This window comes from Callorhinus ursinus, unplaced genomic scaffold (genome assembly GCF_003265705.2).
Source record: "Callorhinus ursinus isolate GAN/ISIS: 27379988/994484 unplaced genomic scaffold, GSC_fseal_2.0 scaffold60, whole genome shotgun sequence".
Classification (NCBI taxonomy): domain Eukaryota; kingdom Metazoa; phylum Chordata; class Mammalia; order Carnivora; family Otariidae; genus Callorhinus; species Callorhinus ursinus.
In genome coordinates, this window is record NW_027397122.1 from 4,081,311 (window position 1) to 4,097,000 (window position 15,690).

At 49.5% G+C, this 15,690-nt stretch overlaps 1 protein-coding gene across 7 annotated transcripts in view; it reads left to right on the top strand.

The window, feature by feature from the left end:
* COBL (cordon-bleu WH2 repeat protein) overlaps positions 1–14,419 on the top strand; it is a 277,479-nt gene extending 263,060 nt beyond the window's left edge. For 6 of the 7 annotated variants that reach the window (XM_073885054.1, XM_073885060.1, XM_073885056.1 and 3 more), the window contains 4 exons: positions 21–140; positions 816–1,058; positions 1,721–1,769; positions 13,105–14,419. In XM_073885054.1, coding sequence (XP_073741155.1) covers positions 21–140; positions 816–1,058; positions 1,721–1,741 — 384 coding nt within the window. In that variant the 3' untranslated portion in view covers positions 1,742–1,769; positions 13,105–14,419. The remainder of the gene's footprint in view (positions 1–20; positions 141–815; positions 1,059–1,720; positions 1,770–13,104) is intronic. The other variant, XM_073885055.1, reaches the window with a different exon arrangement.
* Positions 14,420–15,690: the final 1,271 nt, after the last annotated feature.

The window sequence follows — 15,690 nt, forward strand, 5'->3', positions numbered from 1 at the left end:
GTCGACACTGAATATTCTAGATTGCAGCAGACACCTCCGAGGGAGGGCCCAGGAAGCCGTCCTACACGGAGACGGTGGGCGAGCGCTCCGCACTGCTGTCCGCCATCCGAGGGCACAGCGGTGCCTGCAGCCTGCGGAAGGTAAGAGAAAGGCCTTCCGTGGCGGGATGGCTGCGCACAGCCACTCCCCGGAGCGCCCCACGTGGGTGCCGCAGAAGCCGGGGCAGCCCTCCCGTGTCCTAAGCATCTGCTAAGCCACCCCCAGGGTGGGCAGCCCAGGACCGCTGAGGCTGGCACAGAGGGGCAGCCCTTGCGTGGGAGGGGCCAGGCACCCGGGAGCTGTCCACCTCCCTTCCCACCTGCCCACCTGGCACGGAGCGTTTCCCGAGTTCTCGGGCACCCAGCGTGGCTACAGGGCTGTCTCTCCTTGGGGGCAAATTTGCTGGTCCTCGCGCTGATCTGGCACGGCCTCGGGAGCCCGGGAGGGCCGGAGCTGAGGGGCAGGACCGCGTCCTCCAGCTTCCGGTCGCAGAATCCGAGGAACCGCGTGATGAGTATTTTACTCCCCGACAACTGGTCAGAGTGGTGTGGACGGCCTCCGGGTCTGTCCTCATCTGCCAAGGCGAGGCAGGAGGTCAGGGAGTTCTCGGGAAGGCACAGCAGCCACCCCGCGCCCCGCCATCCGTCGCCGGCTGGGGAACTCAGGCAGCGAGCTCGCACACCTCCCGGGCTTGCTGCAGGCTAAGTGAGGCCGTGGGCGGGTGGCCCCTCCAGAAGGCCCTCAGGGACCTTGTCATTGAACCATGTCATCTCCAGGTGTCATCCTTCGCCTCTGAGGAGCTGCGGAGCTTCCGGGTCGCCGAGCAGTCATCAGAGCCGCCAGGACTCCGTGACCTTGGCCTTCAGCCCCTGCCCGCCCCGCCCCCACCCCCTCCAGCCACCCAGGCTCCCTCCACATCCAGGACGGCGGCCAGGTCCAGCTCAGGCAACCCCGCCGAAGCCAGGCAGGCCCTGATGGATGCCATCCGCTCCGGCACAGGGGCCGCAAGATTGAGAAAGGTGACAGTGAGTGAGCATGTGAGCGTTTGTGTGGGGCCAGCAGGGGGTCAGCAAGGAGCCACAAGGCAGTGAGATGGCAGCGGGGAGGCGTGGCTGACAGCCCGCGTCCCTTAGCCCAGGGACCAGAGGAGATGGCCCTCAGCAGGTGGGGTGTCGGCCCACAGACTAGCTCCTGGGCACGTAGGGGGTTCCCCACCACACGTGTAACCCCTAACTGCATCTCCGTCACCCACTCTGATTGTGGTCCACGGGGGATCTATGCAGTGTCCTGTAGAGAGCCCGTGTCACCCTCGTGGCCCTCAGCCTGGATTGAGGCTCTCAGCATAATTTCTATGTTTGTTTGTTTGTTTTGGCTAGCATTATGTCTGAAATGATTGGGTTTGAAGCCCCTTGGGCAGAGCGCACGCTTCCTGGTTCTGCAGTTCCTACTTGCGTGTGGTGTTATGCTGGTCCGCACGTTTGTCACCCTCACGTTCCCCAAAGCATTGGAGTTTGTGCCACAACCACTGTGGGATTCCCAGACTCAAGGACTCTCGGGCCGGGTGGGATCCGTTTCTCCGTTTCTCCGTCCATGGAATGTTTCCTCTGCCCCTGCCCATTTCTGGCGCGTTTGGGGAGTTCTGCTGATGATAGGGAGGCTGGTGACAGGTATTATTTCCTAGGAGACGGTCTCCAGATGCTGAGCTCCTGTTTTCGCATTGACCTCAAGAGGTCAGTACTCAGATGATCCTCAGTGCATATGGGAAGTGAATGAGGCTCAGAGAACCCGAGTGGTTTGGCCTTGGTCCCACAGGACCGGGTGCAGACAGGGCTCAGTTAAGGCACAGAAAGTGCTTGGAAGCAGGTATCCGCTATGAGAGAGCAGGTGGCCCTCGAGACAAGGCAGACCTGCTGGTGCTGCTGAGAAGGCAGATGGCTCTCTGGCTGCCCCCCATCCCCTGGGGGCCCGTGGAAGCAGAGGAGAGGGGCGCTCCCTGCAGGCAGCAAGCCCAGGACACGACGGGCAGTCCTCACTCAAGCCCAGAGATGCTCAGCGGTGCTACCCAGTGCACTCACAGCCTGACCCCCCACCGCCTGGCAGCTCCCCTGCTCGCAGGCCACTCCCAGGGCTTGTCCCTGTGTGACAGGGAGGCATTCCCGGCTGTGTGCGTGTGTGCGGCCCCCAGGAGGCACCCCAGACGTCGGCTGTCAGGTCTGATGGCCCTGCTGATCCTAGGGTACGAGTTTGAGGTTCTCAGAGTGAAATCCATCTGACATCTCCGCCCTGATTCGGATTTGGGGGCGGGGTGGGAGGTGAGCTGCAGAGCTGCAATTTTCAAGTGTTTGCCAAATGACTTCACCTTCAGATCGGAACTAATTAGCTATGTCAGCCACACCTGTACTCTATTTCGGGTAATGCTGAACATACTTGTTTTATGACCACAGACCGTGCCTGTTTCTTACATGTGCCAGCGCACTGACGGATTTCTGGATCTTTCCAGAAGAGCTGTTGCCCTGTCCAAGGAGCCTGGGCCCCAAGAGGTGAAAAGCTTGCCTGAGGTTTGCACAGCTAGGAGGTGGCGGACCACAGCAAGTCTAACCCTCAGGCTCGTGCCTTCTGGAAAGAAAGAAAAACACCAAGTTTGGGAGTTGTGTGGAGGAGCAAGAAGTTGTGCCGCGAGAAGGGAGGTGGGTTGGAGAGTGGGGAGAGAAGGGCAAGACCAGAAGGGGCCAGGTGGGCGCTGGCGTGGCGCGGCTGGGACCGCGTGCATCGGGACCGCAGCTCGGGAGCAGGGTTGCCGCAGGAGAGGTCCTGGGACGCCAGGTTCCGGCCAGGGGCCGAGGCCAGGCTGTGCGCGCTCATGATCTCTGCTTGCTTTCTGCTGCTTCGAATGGCGCTCAAAAGCCTTCATGTTGATTGTTTCTTGGATGAGTAGAAGTGTTGTGACCCGCCTTACCCATCCTGGGAAGGTCTGTGCCAGCACGTGCTTATATGGCACGGCTGAGGCTTTGATGGCCTCAACAGTTTAGAGGACGCCCTGGGGCAAAAGTGCCCAGGACGAGTGTGACATGGGGGACCGCGTCCCTCTGCTCTCCGTCACTGCTCTACCCAACTGCGCCGCCGTGTGCGTGGATGACCTCAGGGCTGAACGTACAGGACCAGGTCACTGCTCCTCTCAGTGACCCCGGGACCCCTTCACCCCCTTGCACGCTGCCTCTCAGAATCACGTAAGACCGGCTGCTGGAGATGGGACCTTGAAGGACAGGCAGGCACTGGACGGTCCACGTGCCCGCCTGTGCATTTTTCTCACAAGCCTGGTTAGATGGCGCTTCTCTGCTCAGCGTGGACCACGAGGATCTCCATTGGCTTTGCCACAAATGCGCTCTGGGGTATATGTCATGGCAGGTGAATCTCAAATCATTTGCGCTTTGCTTCTTAGTGCTTCTTCTGCTTCCTTTTACCTTCTGGGCTGTTAGAGTCGTGGAACCTTGAGGAAAATGTGATAAATGGAGGGCTCTGGGGTCCACACAGAGTGGGCTGAGCTCCCCTGGGCCCTCAGCATGTGCGGATTCTCCTTCGCCGGCTCCTGGGTGTTTGGTGAGGGCTCCAGGTCGGGTGTGGCTGGGAGGACTTCATGGCCCCGAGGGATGTTACTGGCCTTCCCAGGGCTGGTGTGAGGGGCTCCCATGCATAAGTCTCCCGGCTCCCCTCCTCCAGGTGGCGGTCCAACCTCCTCCTAGCTGGGATGCCCAGGCAGTCTGGGAGGACTCTCAGAGAGGCCGGACAGTTGGGGCTAAAACTCAGACGATCTCCTCCCGGCCACCTGTAGCATACAAGATTTGCTTTGGCAGGGATGCTACTTAACGGTAAAATACAAAAGGGTCAGCTTGACGCATAAGGAATAATCACCTTAAAAATGACTGGCATTGGGGTGTGGACCTGGCTTAGTCAGTTTAGCGTCTGGCTCTTGATCTCTGCTCAGGTCTTGATCGCAGCGTCCTGAGTTCAAGCCCTGTGTGGGTCTCCATGCTGGGCATGGAGTGTATTAAAAAAAAAAAAAAATGCCTGGCATTTTTCAAGGCAATTAAAAGTACATTTACCTTCACAGTGTGACAGCAAATTATTTTAATGAGATAATTTCTCTGCCTCTGTATTTGTGGTGATCAGAGAAATTTCCAGCTCCAGATCAGAGCATTGGCAGTCCTGCTCTGTCTGCGGGTGCTTCTTCAGGGGCACACCTGCTCTGCCTGAGTGCAGGGCTCAGATGGACGGCCCAGCACCCACGTCCTTCCCCGACTCCATCCCACACTCATAGTAACGGGGAGCCTGTCTGCATCTGACAGCCCTCAGTGGTCTGTTTTAAATGCATTCTTTCGGGAGCTTGGAATGAACTCCAAGCACCCTCTGCATCTGGGCTTATATTTAAAGCACTCACGCTTCCAACCATCCACTCTGCAAGCATTTCCTGAGAAATGCCCAGGGTCCAGGGCCTGTGGTCCTGCTCAAGACAGAAAAGTGAACGAGGCAGTGTCTGCGCCCTCGTGGGCTCTCAGCTGGAAAGAGAGGGTGTGGAGTCGGTTGTTGACCCTGGGACCTTCTCGCCAAGTTAGGGACGTGATGAAGGCCTCAGAGACGCTTCCTTGTGTGCCCTGGCTCTCCTCCAGGCCCAGACGGTCCTAGCCCTGTCACCTTCCTGGGTGCGAAGGCTGTGGCTTCCATCCCACAGACAGGCTGGCGGGGTGCAGACGTCATGGCTTACCCCAGGCCTGAACTGGGTGGGTGCTGCTGCCGAGCCTGGCTCCGTGTGGGTGCATTCTTCCAGTGCGGGAATGGACTGATGCCGACCACACGCGTGTCATGACGCTTGGCCTTGACCGTGGACCCCATGAGACATGATCAGATAGGTGACGCTGTCACCGTAAATGCCCAGGAGGCCCCCACGCCAGGACAGAAACCAACAGCGGCAGCACACCTCTTTCCTCCAGGCCAAAAGTTGTCTTCCCTGGAGGGTCAGAGAAGCCACGTTCCCGTAGCCGGGAACAGTGACTTGTGTCAGAACAGGAAACCCCACGTGAGCCAGAATTCCGTCACACGCCAGGTTTGGGCTGCTCGTTCTGCGAACCTGAACACGGGTTTGGTTAGAGTAGACTAGTTCAGAGGTGCAGACGGGTCAGTTCCGCCTGCACTGACCCTTGGCATGTGATCCTTCTGCCCTGGTCGGATCTACCAGGTGACCTGTTCTTTCTGCAGGGGGCACACAGGGAAGCCTGTCCTGAGAAGCCACCAGTGCAGTGACCCCCTCAGGGCCCTCACAAACCTTGGCCCCTGCTCCGGGCACGCTATGCCCCATGTTTTACCAACTACCCCCCACTCATCGCACACATGCGTGTGGGAAGCACGAGCCCTTGGAAAGCCCCCCTCAGTTCACGGGCTGGACTGGCTCCCCCCCTCTCACAGCTCACGCCAGCTCCCTTAGTATCAGATCACAGCTCTAACTTCTGGAATAATCAGTGCCACATGCTTGGTGCTTGCCCCTCCTACCTGACTATACCCAAGCGCCGTGCCCTGTTCCTGGCACCATGGTGGGCGCTCGGTACCAGTTACTCAGATGAGGGACAGAGAGAACAAACTCACCCTTTGCCTGCCATGTCTGCCGGCTCCCACCTGGGAACCCAGCACGTCTCGCATTCTTGCGCCCATCACCCCTCTACTCCATCATCACTAGAACATCTCGCCAAGAATCCACTTCAAGCTGGGAAAAAAACACCATCTTTTCCTTTGGAAATTTCGAGGAGTTCTGTGCATCCTGTGTCTTCCCTTACTGGTCCCTTTCCCAGTCCGCAAAGTTGGCCAACAGCTCATCAACGCCCCAGAGCGAATCTGTCCCCTCTGGGAGACGGGAGCTTACTAGCAAGTTCTGCAGCTCTGATTATTCCTTTCCTCCCGCTGGACACCATTTCCCTGTCACCGCTGTCCCTCTCACCTCTTTCCATAGAAACATCATTCTCCTTGGCAGGCGAGGAAACAAAAGGAAACTTGGATATTTTTACAGCTTTCTGGGTTGGCCTCAGACTCTAAGCTTTGTCCTTACATTGATTTTCTTCTTGTCCAACCAAAACAAAAGAGGATCTTTCAGGAAGCAAAACTATCCCTTGCCTCAGCCCAGATAGCAGTCACTTACTGATGTGGCTTAAATTTGGGTTGACGCTAGTGGCCATCAATATGGTTTATGCTTCATTTGTGGTTAACTGAACCACCAAGCTCCCTGTTGTGAATTGTTATCTGAGCCAGATCGCTTTAATGCTGTCCTCATGCAATTTCCATTTTTATATAACACTGAGGAGTTTTCCTTTCCACTTCTAAATATTGTCTTAATTTGCTGAAAACTTTTCAAATCTGGATTCAACCGTTGTATTGATATTGGCGGCGGTGAGCATGCCTTCCAGGTCTCCAACCCAGCCATCGATTCAAACATTCACCGGCCCAGGGCTCCAGCTCTCTGACACTGAGGTTTCTGGCCCGCCAGAAGCGGGCTCACTGCCAGGAGAGCAGGTGAGGGCCAGCCCCTCCCGGCTTCACCGTCCTGCCCTAGAACTGCCCCACCAGCCCACACCCCCATGTACCCTTTGCGCCCTGAGAAATTGACCTTAGTAGCATGGAACCGCTCTCCGAAGGCGGCTTCTCCCAGTGTGCCTGGCTTTAGGTGACAGAGGCACGCTGAGCCATCTCCTGCCCCACCCCCAAACCCTCATTTGGTTATCACCCTAACTCACCCACTGGAAAGCTCAATGGTGGGGCTGGGGGTGAGTGAAGCATGTGTCAGACCCCAAGACTCGCCCAGACTGCATGCAGAGTCAGACTCCAGAGCGTGCACTCTGAACTCTGCACACGGTCTTAGTGTCTGTTTTTTTAAAGTTTTGGTAAATGATATCTTCATTAAGTGTCATTATTTTTTCCATTTGTTTTTTAGAGAGAGAGGGAGAATGCATGCAAGCAAGGGGGAGGGGCAGAAGGAGAGGGAGAGAGGATCTCAAGCAGACTCCCCGCTGGGCACAGAGCCCGACATGGGGCTCGATCTCATGACCCTGAGATCATGACCTGAGCCAAAACCAAGAGTCAGACGCTTAGCCAGCTGAGCCACTCAGGCACCTCTAGTTTTTCTACTTTTACTGATATATAATTGATAGAGAGCACTGTATAAGTTCGGGACATACAGCAGAACGACTTGACAATGAAATAATCACTGTAGTAAGTTAACATTCATCATCTCATGTAGACCCAGAAAGAAAAAGGTGTTTTTCCCTTGTAATGAGAACTTTTAGGATTTGCTCTCTAAACAGCTTCCCTCCATGACTTACAGCGGTGTGAGCTATAGGCATCATGCTGTGCATTACATGCCTGGTATTTCTGTACCTTATAACTGGAAGTTTGTACCGTTTGACCACCTTCATCCAGTTTCCCCTCCCTCCACCCCCTGATTCTCGTAACCACAGCTCTGATCTCTTCTTCTATGCATTTGATTTTTTAAAGGTTGCACATATAAGTGAGATCATACAGTATTTTTCTTTGTCTGACTGACTTCACTTAGCATATCTATCTACCCATCTACCCCCTACCCACCCACACCGTTTTATTTTTTATGGATTTTAAAGTAAATTAAAAACACCAGTACACCTCACTCATAAATAATTTAGTGTGCATATTATGAGAGGCTCATACTTTTTATGATTGTTTTTGAGATAAAATGTTTGTACAGTGAAGTGCACACACCTTAAGGGCACTATCTGATGAGTTCAAAACCCATTTGTACAGACTTCACCCCCACTGAGTTTGAGTTTGGTTTTGGACGAGTACTGGGGAAGAATAAAATTGAAATAGTTACTTTAAATTCCCTGTTCTCAGGATATGTGTGTTTACATACACATATGTACACATATTTGGGAGTGATTTATGGCAGCTTGCATTATCTAGCCCAAAGGAGGGGTATCACTGGCATGGCTGCATGTGGGCTGGTTAGAGAAGGGAAAGCTTGGGACAAGCCTGGAGAGGGGACAAAATAGAAGACACGGGGCTAGCCCAGAGCAGAGGGCATGGACCAGTCTATGCCTCTGGCAGAGCAATAGGAAAAGGAGTAAAACAAAGCTTTTCAAATATGTTCAACTCTCACCTGTCTGAATCCCTGGGAATGCCTGCTAATGGCCAAGATGAAGTTTCAGGGACTGGAATTACCATCCACCTGAGATAACCAAAAACTCAGACAAAATGTAAGAAACAGTGTGTTTTTTTTTTGAAGTCACTGGACAGCAGGCCACAAAGAACAGGACCCCTGAGAGACAGGAAGCTTCCCGGCCATCGTACAAGCAGAGGAAGTCAGCAGTGGCCAGCAGACTCCCAGGGTTGGGGAGCAGAGCTGAGAGTCTGGGTTCACCGAGGCAGCTAAGGTGTGCAGCACAGAGTCCTGAACAGCAGATTGCAACATGGAGAGAGAATTCCAGAGGCCTGCAGAGGGTCTTCCTCTGGAATAGTCAGTGCAGTGCTGAGGGGCACATGCACGTGAGGCCGGGACAGAGCCACGTGGTAGGGTAAGAAGGAGCAGCACCTGGAGCTCACACAGCCAGACTGGGAGACTCCGTGTGGCTCTCACACTACACAGCACATCTTCACAGCAACGCCCAAAACCATCAAAGTGTTTCCACATAACCGCCTCCCAGAATAAAGCTCAAAATTATTTGTAGGAATGCAAAAATATCCAGCACCCAATGAGGCAAAATTGACAGTGTCCAGCATCCAATCAAAGATTACTGTTGCCACAAAGAGGCAGAAGGATATGAAACACTGTATGCTGAAAATGAATCGCTGAAAACCTCCCTAAAATAGACACAGATGTTAAAATTGGCAGATGAGGATATGGAAATGGTTAATATAATTATATTTAAAGAATCCAAATATTACAGTGTATGTTCTGTGACCGCAACAGGATTAAATTAGAAATCAATAACAAAATGATCTCTGGAAAATCCCAAATATTTGAAAACTAAATAATACAACTCTTAATCACCCATGGGTCAAAGAAAAAAACTCAAAAGGGGAATTGCAAAGTATTTTGAAACAAATGTAAATTTAAACACACTATAAAGTGCGTTTGCTGCTATAAAATCAGTACTTGGGGGAGAACCCTATAGCACCACATCTCCATAAAGAAGAAAGACTACATGGGGCGTCTGGGTGGGTCAGTCGTTGAGCGTCTGCCTTCGGCTCAGGTCATGATCCCGGGGTCCTGGGATCGAGCCCCACGTCGGGCTCCCTGCTCAGCGGGAAGCCTGCCTCTCCCTCTCCCACTCCCCCCCCCTGCTTGTGTTCCCTCTCTCGCTATACCTCTCTCTGTCAAATAAATAAATAAAATCTTTAAAAAAAAAAAGAAGAAGAAGAAGAAGAAGAAAGACCACAGATGAATGACCTCACTTCCACTTTAAGAAACTAGAAAAAGAAGAGTAAAAATTAAACCTGGAATGAGCAGAAGAAAATAAATCATAATGGTCAGAGCAGAAATCAGTGAAATAAAAAAGAAAAAAAAAATAAAGCAAAATCAATTAAACCAACGGCTTATTCTTTCATAAGACCAATAAAGGTGATCAACCTCTAGCCAGATTTATCAGGAAAAAGAAAGAAGACAATTTATCAGGATCCAGAAGGAGGGATGTAATATCACTACAGATTCTACAGATAGTAAAAGGATAATAAGGCAACATTATGAACAACTTTATGCAATAGACGAAATCTTTGAAAGACCCAAACTATCAAAGCTCACTCAAAAGGAAATAGATAACCCAAGTAGCCCTGTATCCATTAAAGAAATTGAATAACAAGTGAGAAACCTTCCCCCACCCATACACACCCAAAAAAACAAAGTACTGCCACCCATCCCAGGTGACTTCACTGGTGAGTTCTATCAAACATACAACATTCACCAAGCAGCACATCCAAATTTTCTAGAAATTTTGTTCAGAATTTCCTGAGGAGGAGAGGTGACTCCCCAACTCATTCTACAAAGATAATATTACCTTGATACCAAAACCAGACAAAGATACCAGAAGGAAAGAAAATTATTATAAAGCAATAGTCCTCATGAATATAGACGCAAAAAAAAGAAAACCACCTACATTGAAATTTAGCAAATCAAATCCAACTATATGTAACAAGAGTAACATCGTGTTCAAGTGGGGTTTAGCTCAACAATGCAAGGTTGGTTTGATATTTGAGAAAAAAGTCCTATTAACAAACTAAAAAAAAAGAAAAACCCTGATAATCTCAATAGATACATTAAAAGAATTTGGCAATTCAACACCCATTTCTGGTAAAAACTTTTGTAACATAGGAAAAGAAAAAACTGATAAAAGGCATCAGTGGAAAACCCACAGCCAACATCTTAGATAATGATGGAAGAGCAAATACTTGCCCCTAGAATCAGAAACAAAGCAAGAATGTCTGCATTTTATTCAGCATTGTACTGGAGGTGCTAAGCATTGTAAGTAGGCAAGGGAAGGGGGGGGAGGAAGGAAGGTAGGAAGGAAGAGGGGAAGGAATGCATCCCTATTGCAAAGAAAAGAATAAAGCTCTTTTTACAAACCACGTGATGGTCTATGTTAGAAAACCCAGTGGGAACTATAGATAGAGTCTAAGATTATTAAGTAAGTCTGACAATGTTATAGGATACAGCAGCATTACAAATACAGCTGTATTTCTAAGTATTAGTAGTGAACAATCAGAAATTAGATTTTTTAAAATAATAATTTTCAAGAAAATCACAAATATTAATACTTAGGGATGAATTTGACCGAAGATGTACACAATGACAAAGCATTGCTGAGAGAATTTCAAAAAACCTAAATAAATAGGTGGATGGCTCCTATTTTGAAAACTCAGTATGGTTATGCTCCCCAAATTGAACTGTTAATTCAATGTAACCCCAGTCAATATCCCAGTAGGCTTTTTGTAGAAATTGACAGGCTGTTTCTAAAATTGAGATAGTAATGCAAAGACCTAGAAAAAGATTCAAGTCAGTGGACTATCACTTCTTCATTTCAATACTTATAATAATGCCAAAGTAATTCAGACAGTCTGGTAACTGACATCAAATAGGTCAATGGAAGAGAATCGAGAGCCCACAGATAGACCCATGTATTTAGAGAAATGATTTTTGACAAAGGTGTAGAGGCAATTCAGGGGAGAAAGGACAATTTTTTTCAAAAATGGCATTGCAACCACTGGATATTCCTATGCATGATAATTAACTTTGATCCATACATCACACAAGGTAATGTAACTCAAAATTAATTATATATCTAAATCTGAAACTGAAAACTATAACATTTCTAGATGAAAACATAGGAGAAAATCTTTGTGACCTTGGCTTAGGCAAAAATGTCTTGGATTTGAAGCCAAAAGCACAATCCATATAAAGGGCAAATTGATAAATTGGATTTCATCAAAATTAAAACCTTCTGCCCTTCACAAGAGCATACCATTAAGAGAATGAAAATACAAGCTTCATAGTATGACTACATATTGACAAGGCATTTATTTGATAAAGGACATATATTTAGAATTCATAAAGAAACTGTAAGAAAGCAAACAAGTCAATAAAGGGGCAAGATATTTGAATAAACACTTAAAGAAGTTATACAGATGCAAATAAGCATATGAGTAGATATTCCACGTATTGATCATTATTGAAACGCAAGTTAAAACTGTAAGATTTCCCGCTACATACCTACTCATATGGCTGCAAATTTAGTGGAAAGTGACAGTACAGAATATCGACAAGATGTAGAGCAACTGGAACTCTCAAGACCTGTTAGTGGGAATGTAAAATGGTACAACTACTTTGAAATGTAGTTTCGCACTTTCTTCAAGAGTTACAGCTGCAGCTACCATGTGGTCCAGCGGTCCTTCACCTAGGTATTTACCCAAGAGAAATGAAACATATGTAAGTGCAAAGACTTGTATTTGCATGCAATATACATAGTTTTATTTGTAGTTCCCTCAAACTGGAAACTGTTTAACCTTAGCCTTTATCTTTTTTTAAAGATTTATTTATTTATTTGAGAGAGAGAGAGCATGCCCTTGAGTGGGGGGAGGGGCAGAGGGAGAGGGAGAATCTCAAGCAGACTCCGTGCTGAACGCAGAACCTGACGTGGGGCTCAATCTCACAACCCTGAGATCATAACCTGAGCCAGAATCAAGCATCAGACGCTCAACTGACTGAGCGACCCAGGTGCCCCTAATCTTAGCCTTTAAAGCCGTTGAAATATCTCCTTCGAAACTATACAAATCAGGTTTTCTGCAGTTGGACAGGAGGATGCAGGGCAAAGCTAAGAGTGAAAGTTAGAGCTCGTGCATTCACTCATTCGTGCCATAAACACTGAGCACTCAGTAAGTTCTGTGCCCAGAGGAGGGAGTGAGAGTCCCATGGTTCCTCCTCAAGGAGCCTCTCTGCAAAAGTGAGGGAGCAGGAAGTCTGGGACACAGGAGCAGCCTGGGGTAGCTGACAGAACGGGGGGTGATTGCATCAGCCCTGACAAGGACTGGGGTCAGGAGAGCCTCTCTCTGGAGATAGTATGAACACCTATTTCCAAAGGACTCAAAGCTTTCCAGCTGGAAAGGTGCATCCCCAACAGAGAAACCCCACATGCAAAACCTGTCCAGAGGAGGGAAAGACCCCAGCAGATCCCACAAGCTAAGAGGGGTTCAGGGAGGCCTGGGGCCTGGGGGCAGCTGACGGCTCTGGCAGATGTACCACAGCCCTCCAGTGGGTTCATACTTTCTTTCCTGAAAACGAACTGGCAGGAGCAAGTCACTGGAAGTGTTTAAGGATGTTTGTGTTCCAGAAATATTCTCCTTGGGGCTGTAAGTAGAATGCGTATCGATGTAGAAACCCATGCTGGAAGAATAATGGCAAGGATGTTCTTGCACTTAGCTCCTTAGCACCCTGATCTGTGCGCCCTGGGCCAACCCCATTGGCTCATCCAGGTCCCCCAAGTAACTGTGGTTCTCTCTCTACTGCAGGTGCCCTTGCTCGTGTAAATCATTGAGAAGATCAGATCGTGGCAGACATCCACCTGTGAGCCATCCACAGTCACCGCTGGAGGACACCGCGTGGCAGGGGGCATCGGGATTTGGTGAACTTTCTTGTCAACAGGCCAAACTCACACAACTGATTTTCAGTCCTGCAAAATGGTTCCAAGGGAGGGCGAGATGCTGCTCAGCCATGCAGCTTATGTGCCAAGGAAACATGTTTGCCTCTGAACATCTAAAGTTGCCAATAAACTATTCTTGTTGGCAGGTTAATGGGCATATGAATGCTGGAGTCCAACACTACACTGAATTATGGTGACCTTAGACTGATTCTGGACCTTTGAGATTTTACCACATAGAGATGGTTAAGACCATTTAGCTGTTTGAAATCTTTTGAATTCTAATGAAATATGTATAAACCAATTGAAACAATCTGCATGTAATACACTCTGTGATATTTCGGTAGCAAGAAAGGAGCAGAAGATGGCTGTTGAGTAATGAAACCATTGAATTTTTATCCCACAAAAATGTGGGGTTACAACCTCACAGAGGGTCACAGACCATGATCTGACCAACTAAGCTTTTAAAAAATCAACAGTTATCACCCAGAATAAAATCACACCTGATGTCTGGACAGGCGTTTCTGATTCTCCGAGGGTGACAGTGACAGAGATCAGAAAGTCATTGGTGTGGACGGTCGGTGGCCCACTTTGCAGGCATCCCCAGTGGGCTGGGAAGTAGAATGAGTCATTCCCACCCCCTCCCGGGAGGGCTGTGTATGGAGCCCGGCGACTGCCCTGAGAACCTTCTGAAATCCTGCACGGGGCCAAGAGTCAGGACGTTGGGTGGGTGTCTTGCATGTCGCCATGATCAGATCAAAACTGTGCTGGTATTTCACGGTTTGGGTTCAGTCTGGGCGTGTTTACGCAATGGATCAGTGGCACCCCTGTATCATACGGAAGGCTTTTCTCAGCACCGGGTATTCTGCCCCGGGATTTATGTTTAGGCACAGTGCTAGGTTTTCACTTCTCTCTGTAAAGCCTTTTGTTACAATGAAAAGAGCTCTTTAAGAGATGAATAGAAATCAAGAGGAGTTCATGAAATAAAATCTCTATCTTAATGGCACAACAAATATAGTGAGATCATTTTAACATTTCACAACTGTTTCAGATCGAGAATGGAAACTTTACTCTGCATTGTCTGATGATAGTTGCTCACCTTCCCAGAGTGGCAAGAGCATCAGCCTATCTCTCTTAAACCACATGTCTCTATGTGTCTTTTAGTGCCACAAATAAAAGAAAATGAAATTGTAGCCATTGTGTGAATTTCATGACTTTATGCCACAGTCTGTTTGGATGCCCTTTTTCCAGAGTAGAAAGGAGAGATTCGGTCATTCAGTGAATAATATTCATGACTGCCTGCTACACTCCGCTGGGCAGCAGAAAGCAAAACAGACAAGAATGCCTGTGCTCATGGAGTTTACTTTACAGGGGAGGAGACAAACCATGAGCAACATAGGTAAGCAAAATATTGAGTATATTTAGAAGCTGATAGTGTGTAGGAGAGAATCAAGAAGGGATGTAGAATGAAATAGGGTGATGAAGAGAGTCCTCAGTGATACAGTGATGTTTGAGTAAAACCCTGAAGGAAATGAGAGAGCAGACCATGGGTTGATGCATAACTGGCTAGGGAAGGAGCACGTGCAAAGGCCCTGTGGCAGAATTTGCCCAGCGTATTGAAGGAACCAGGGGGACGGTGTGAAACACGGGTGGTCATGCAAAAATATGGAGTTTTCCAGCCTCTGACCCCCTGGTCTTTGCACACTCGGTGCCACATTTCCCAGAGCCACCTTGCTCCCCAGCCAGAGCAAGAGAGGAGCAGACGCAGTGGGCCCAGAAGTGGGCCTCGAGGATGAGAAAGGTTGTCCAGTCGAGGGCACCCCATCGCTGGTTCCTTTTTCTCCTGCGGTAAGGGATCAACTTTCTACTAAACTGACTTTTTGTTGAAATTGTGTTATGTCCTGCATCTCCAGCTGCGCTCAAGCCTTGGGTTTTGAGCTGTGGGACAGGGACCAAGACAGCCTTCTGGGGCATGCTATAGTCTCTCCACAGTGTTTTCACAACTGTTCTTGGTTGTTCTCACTAAACCTGAGTGCTGGCGAGGTGCCATTTTCCAGATGAGGAAACAGGTCCGAGAAGATGGAGCCGCTAATGGAGCAACTCGATTGCATGCCTCTCATTCTAGGCTTCCTTATTCCTCCAGCACTAAATCTAATCTCCTCATCCTAGAAGGCTCCCCGTGGCCTATGTCCCCTCCCTACACCTGTTTCCCACACCACTGTGGAACCAGCACCAGGTTGCAGGATGAGAGCACGTGGCACATGCTCATTCCTCCTGCGATCCCCCTGCAAGAAATACACCCCCCACCTGCCACCTGTCAGCAGGCAACCCAACCCTGCCCTCAAGACCCTGCTCCTAGGGCACCTGGGTGGCTCAGTTGGTGAAGCGACTGCCTTCGGCTCAGGTCATGATCCTGGGGTCCTGGGATCGAGTCCCGCATCGGGCTCCCTGCTCAGCG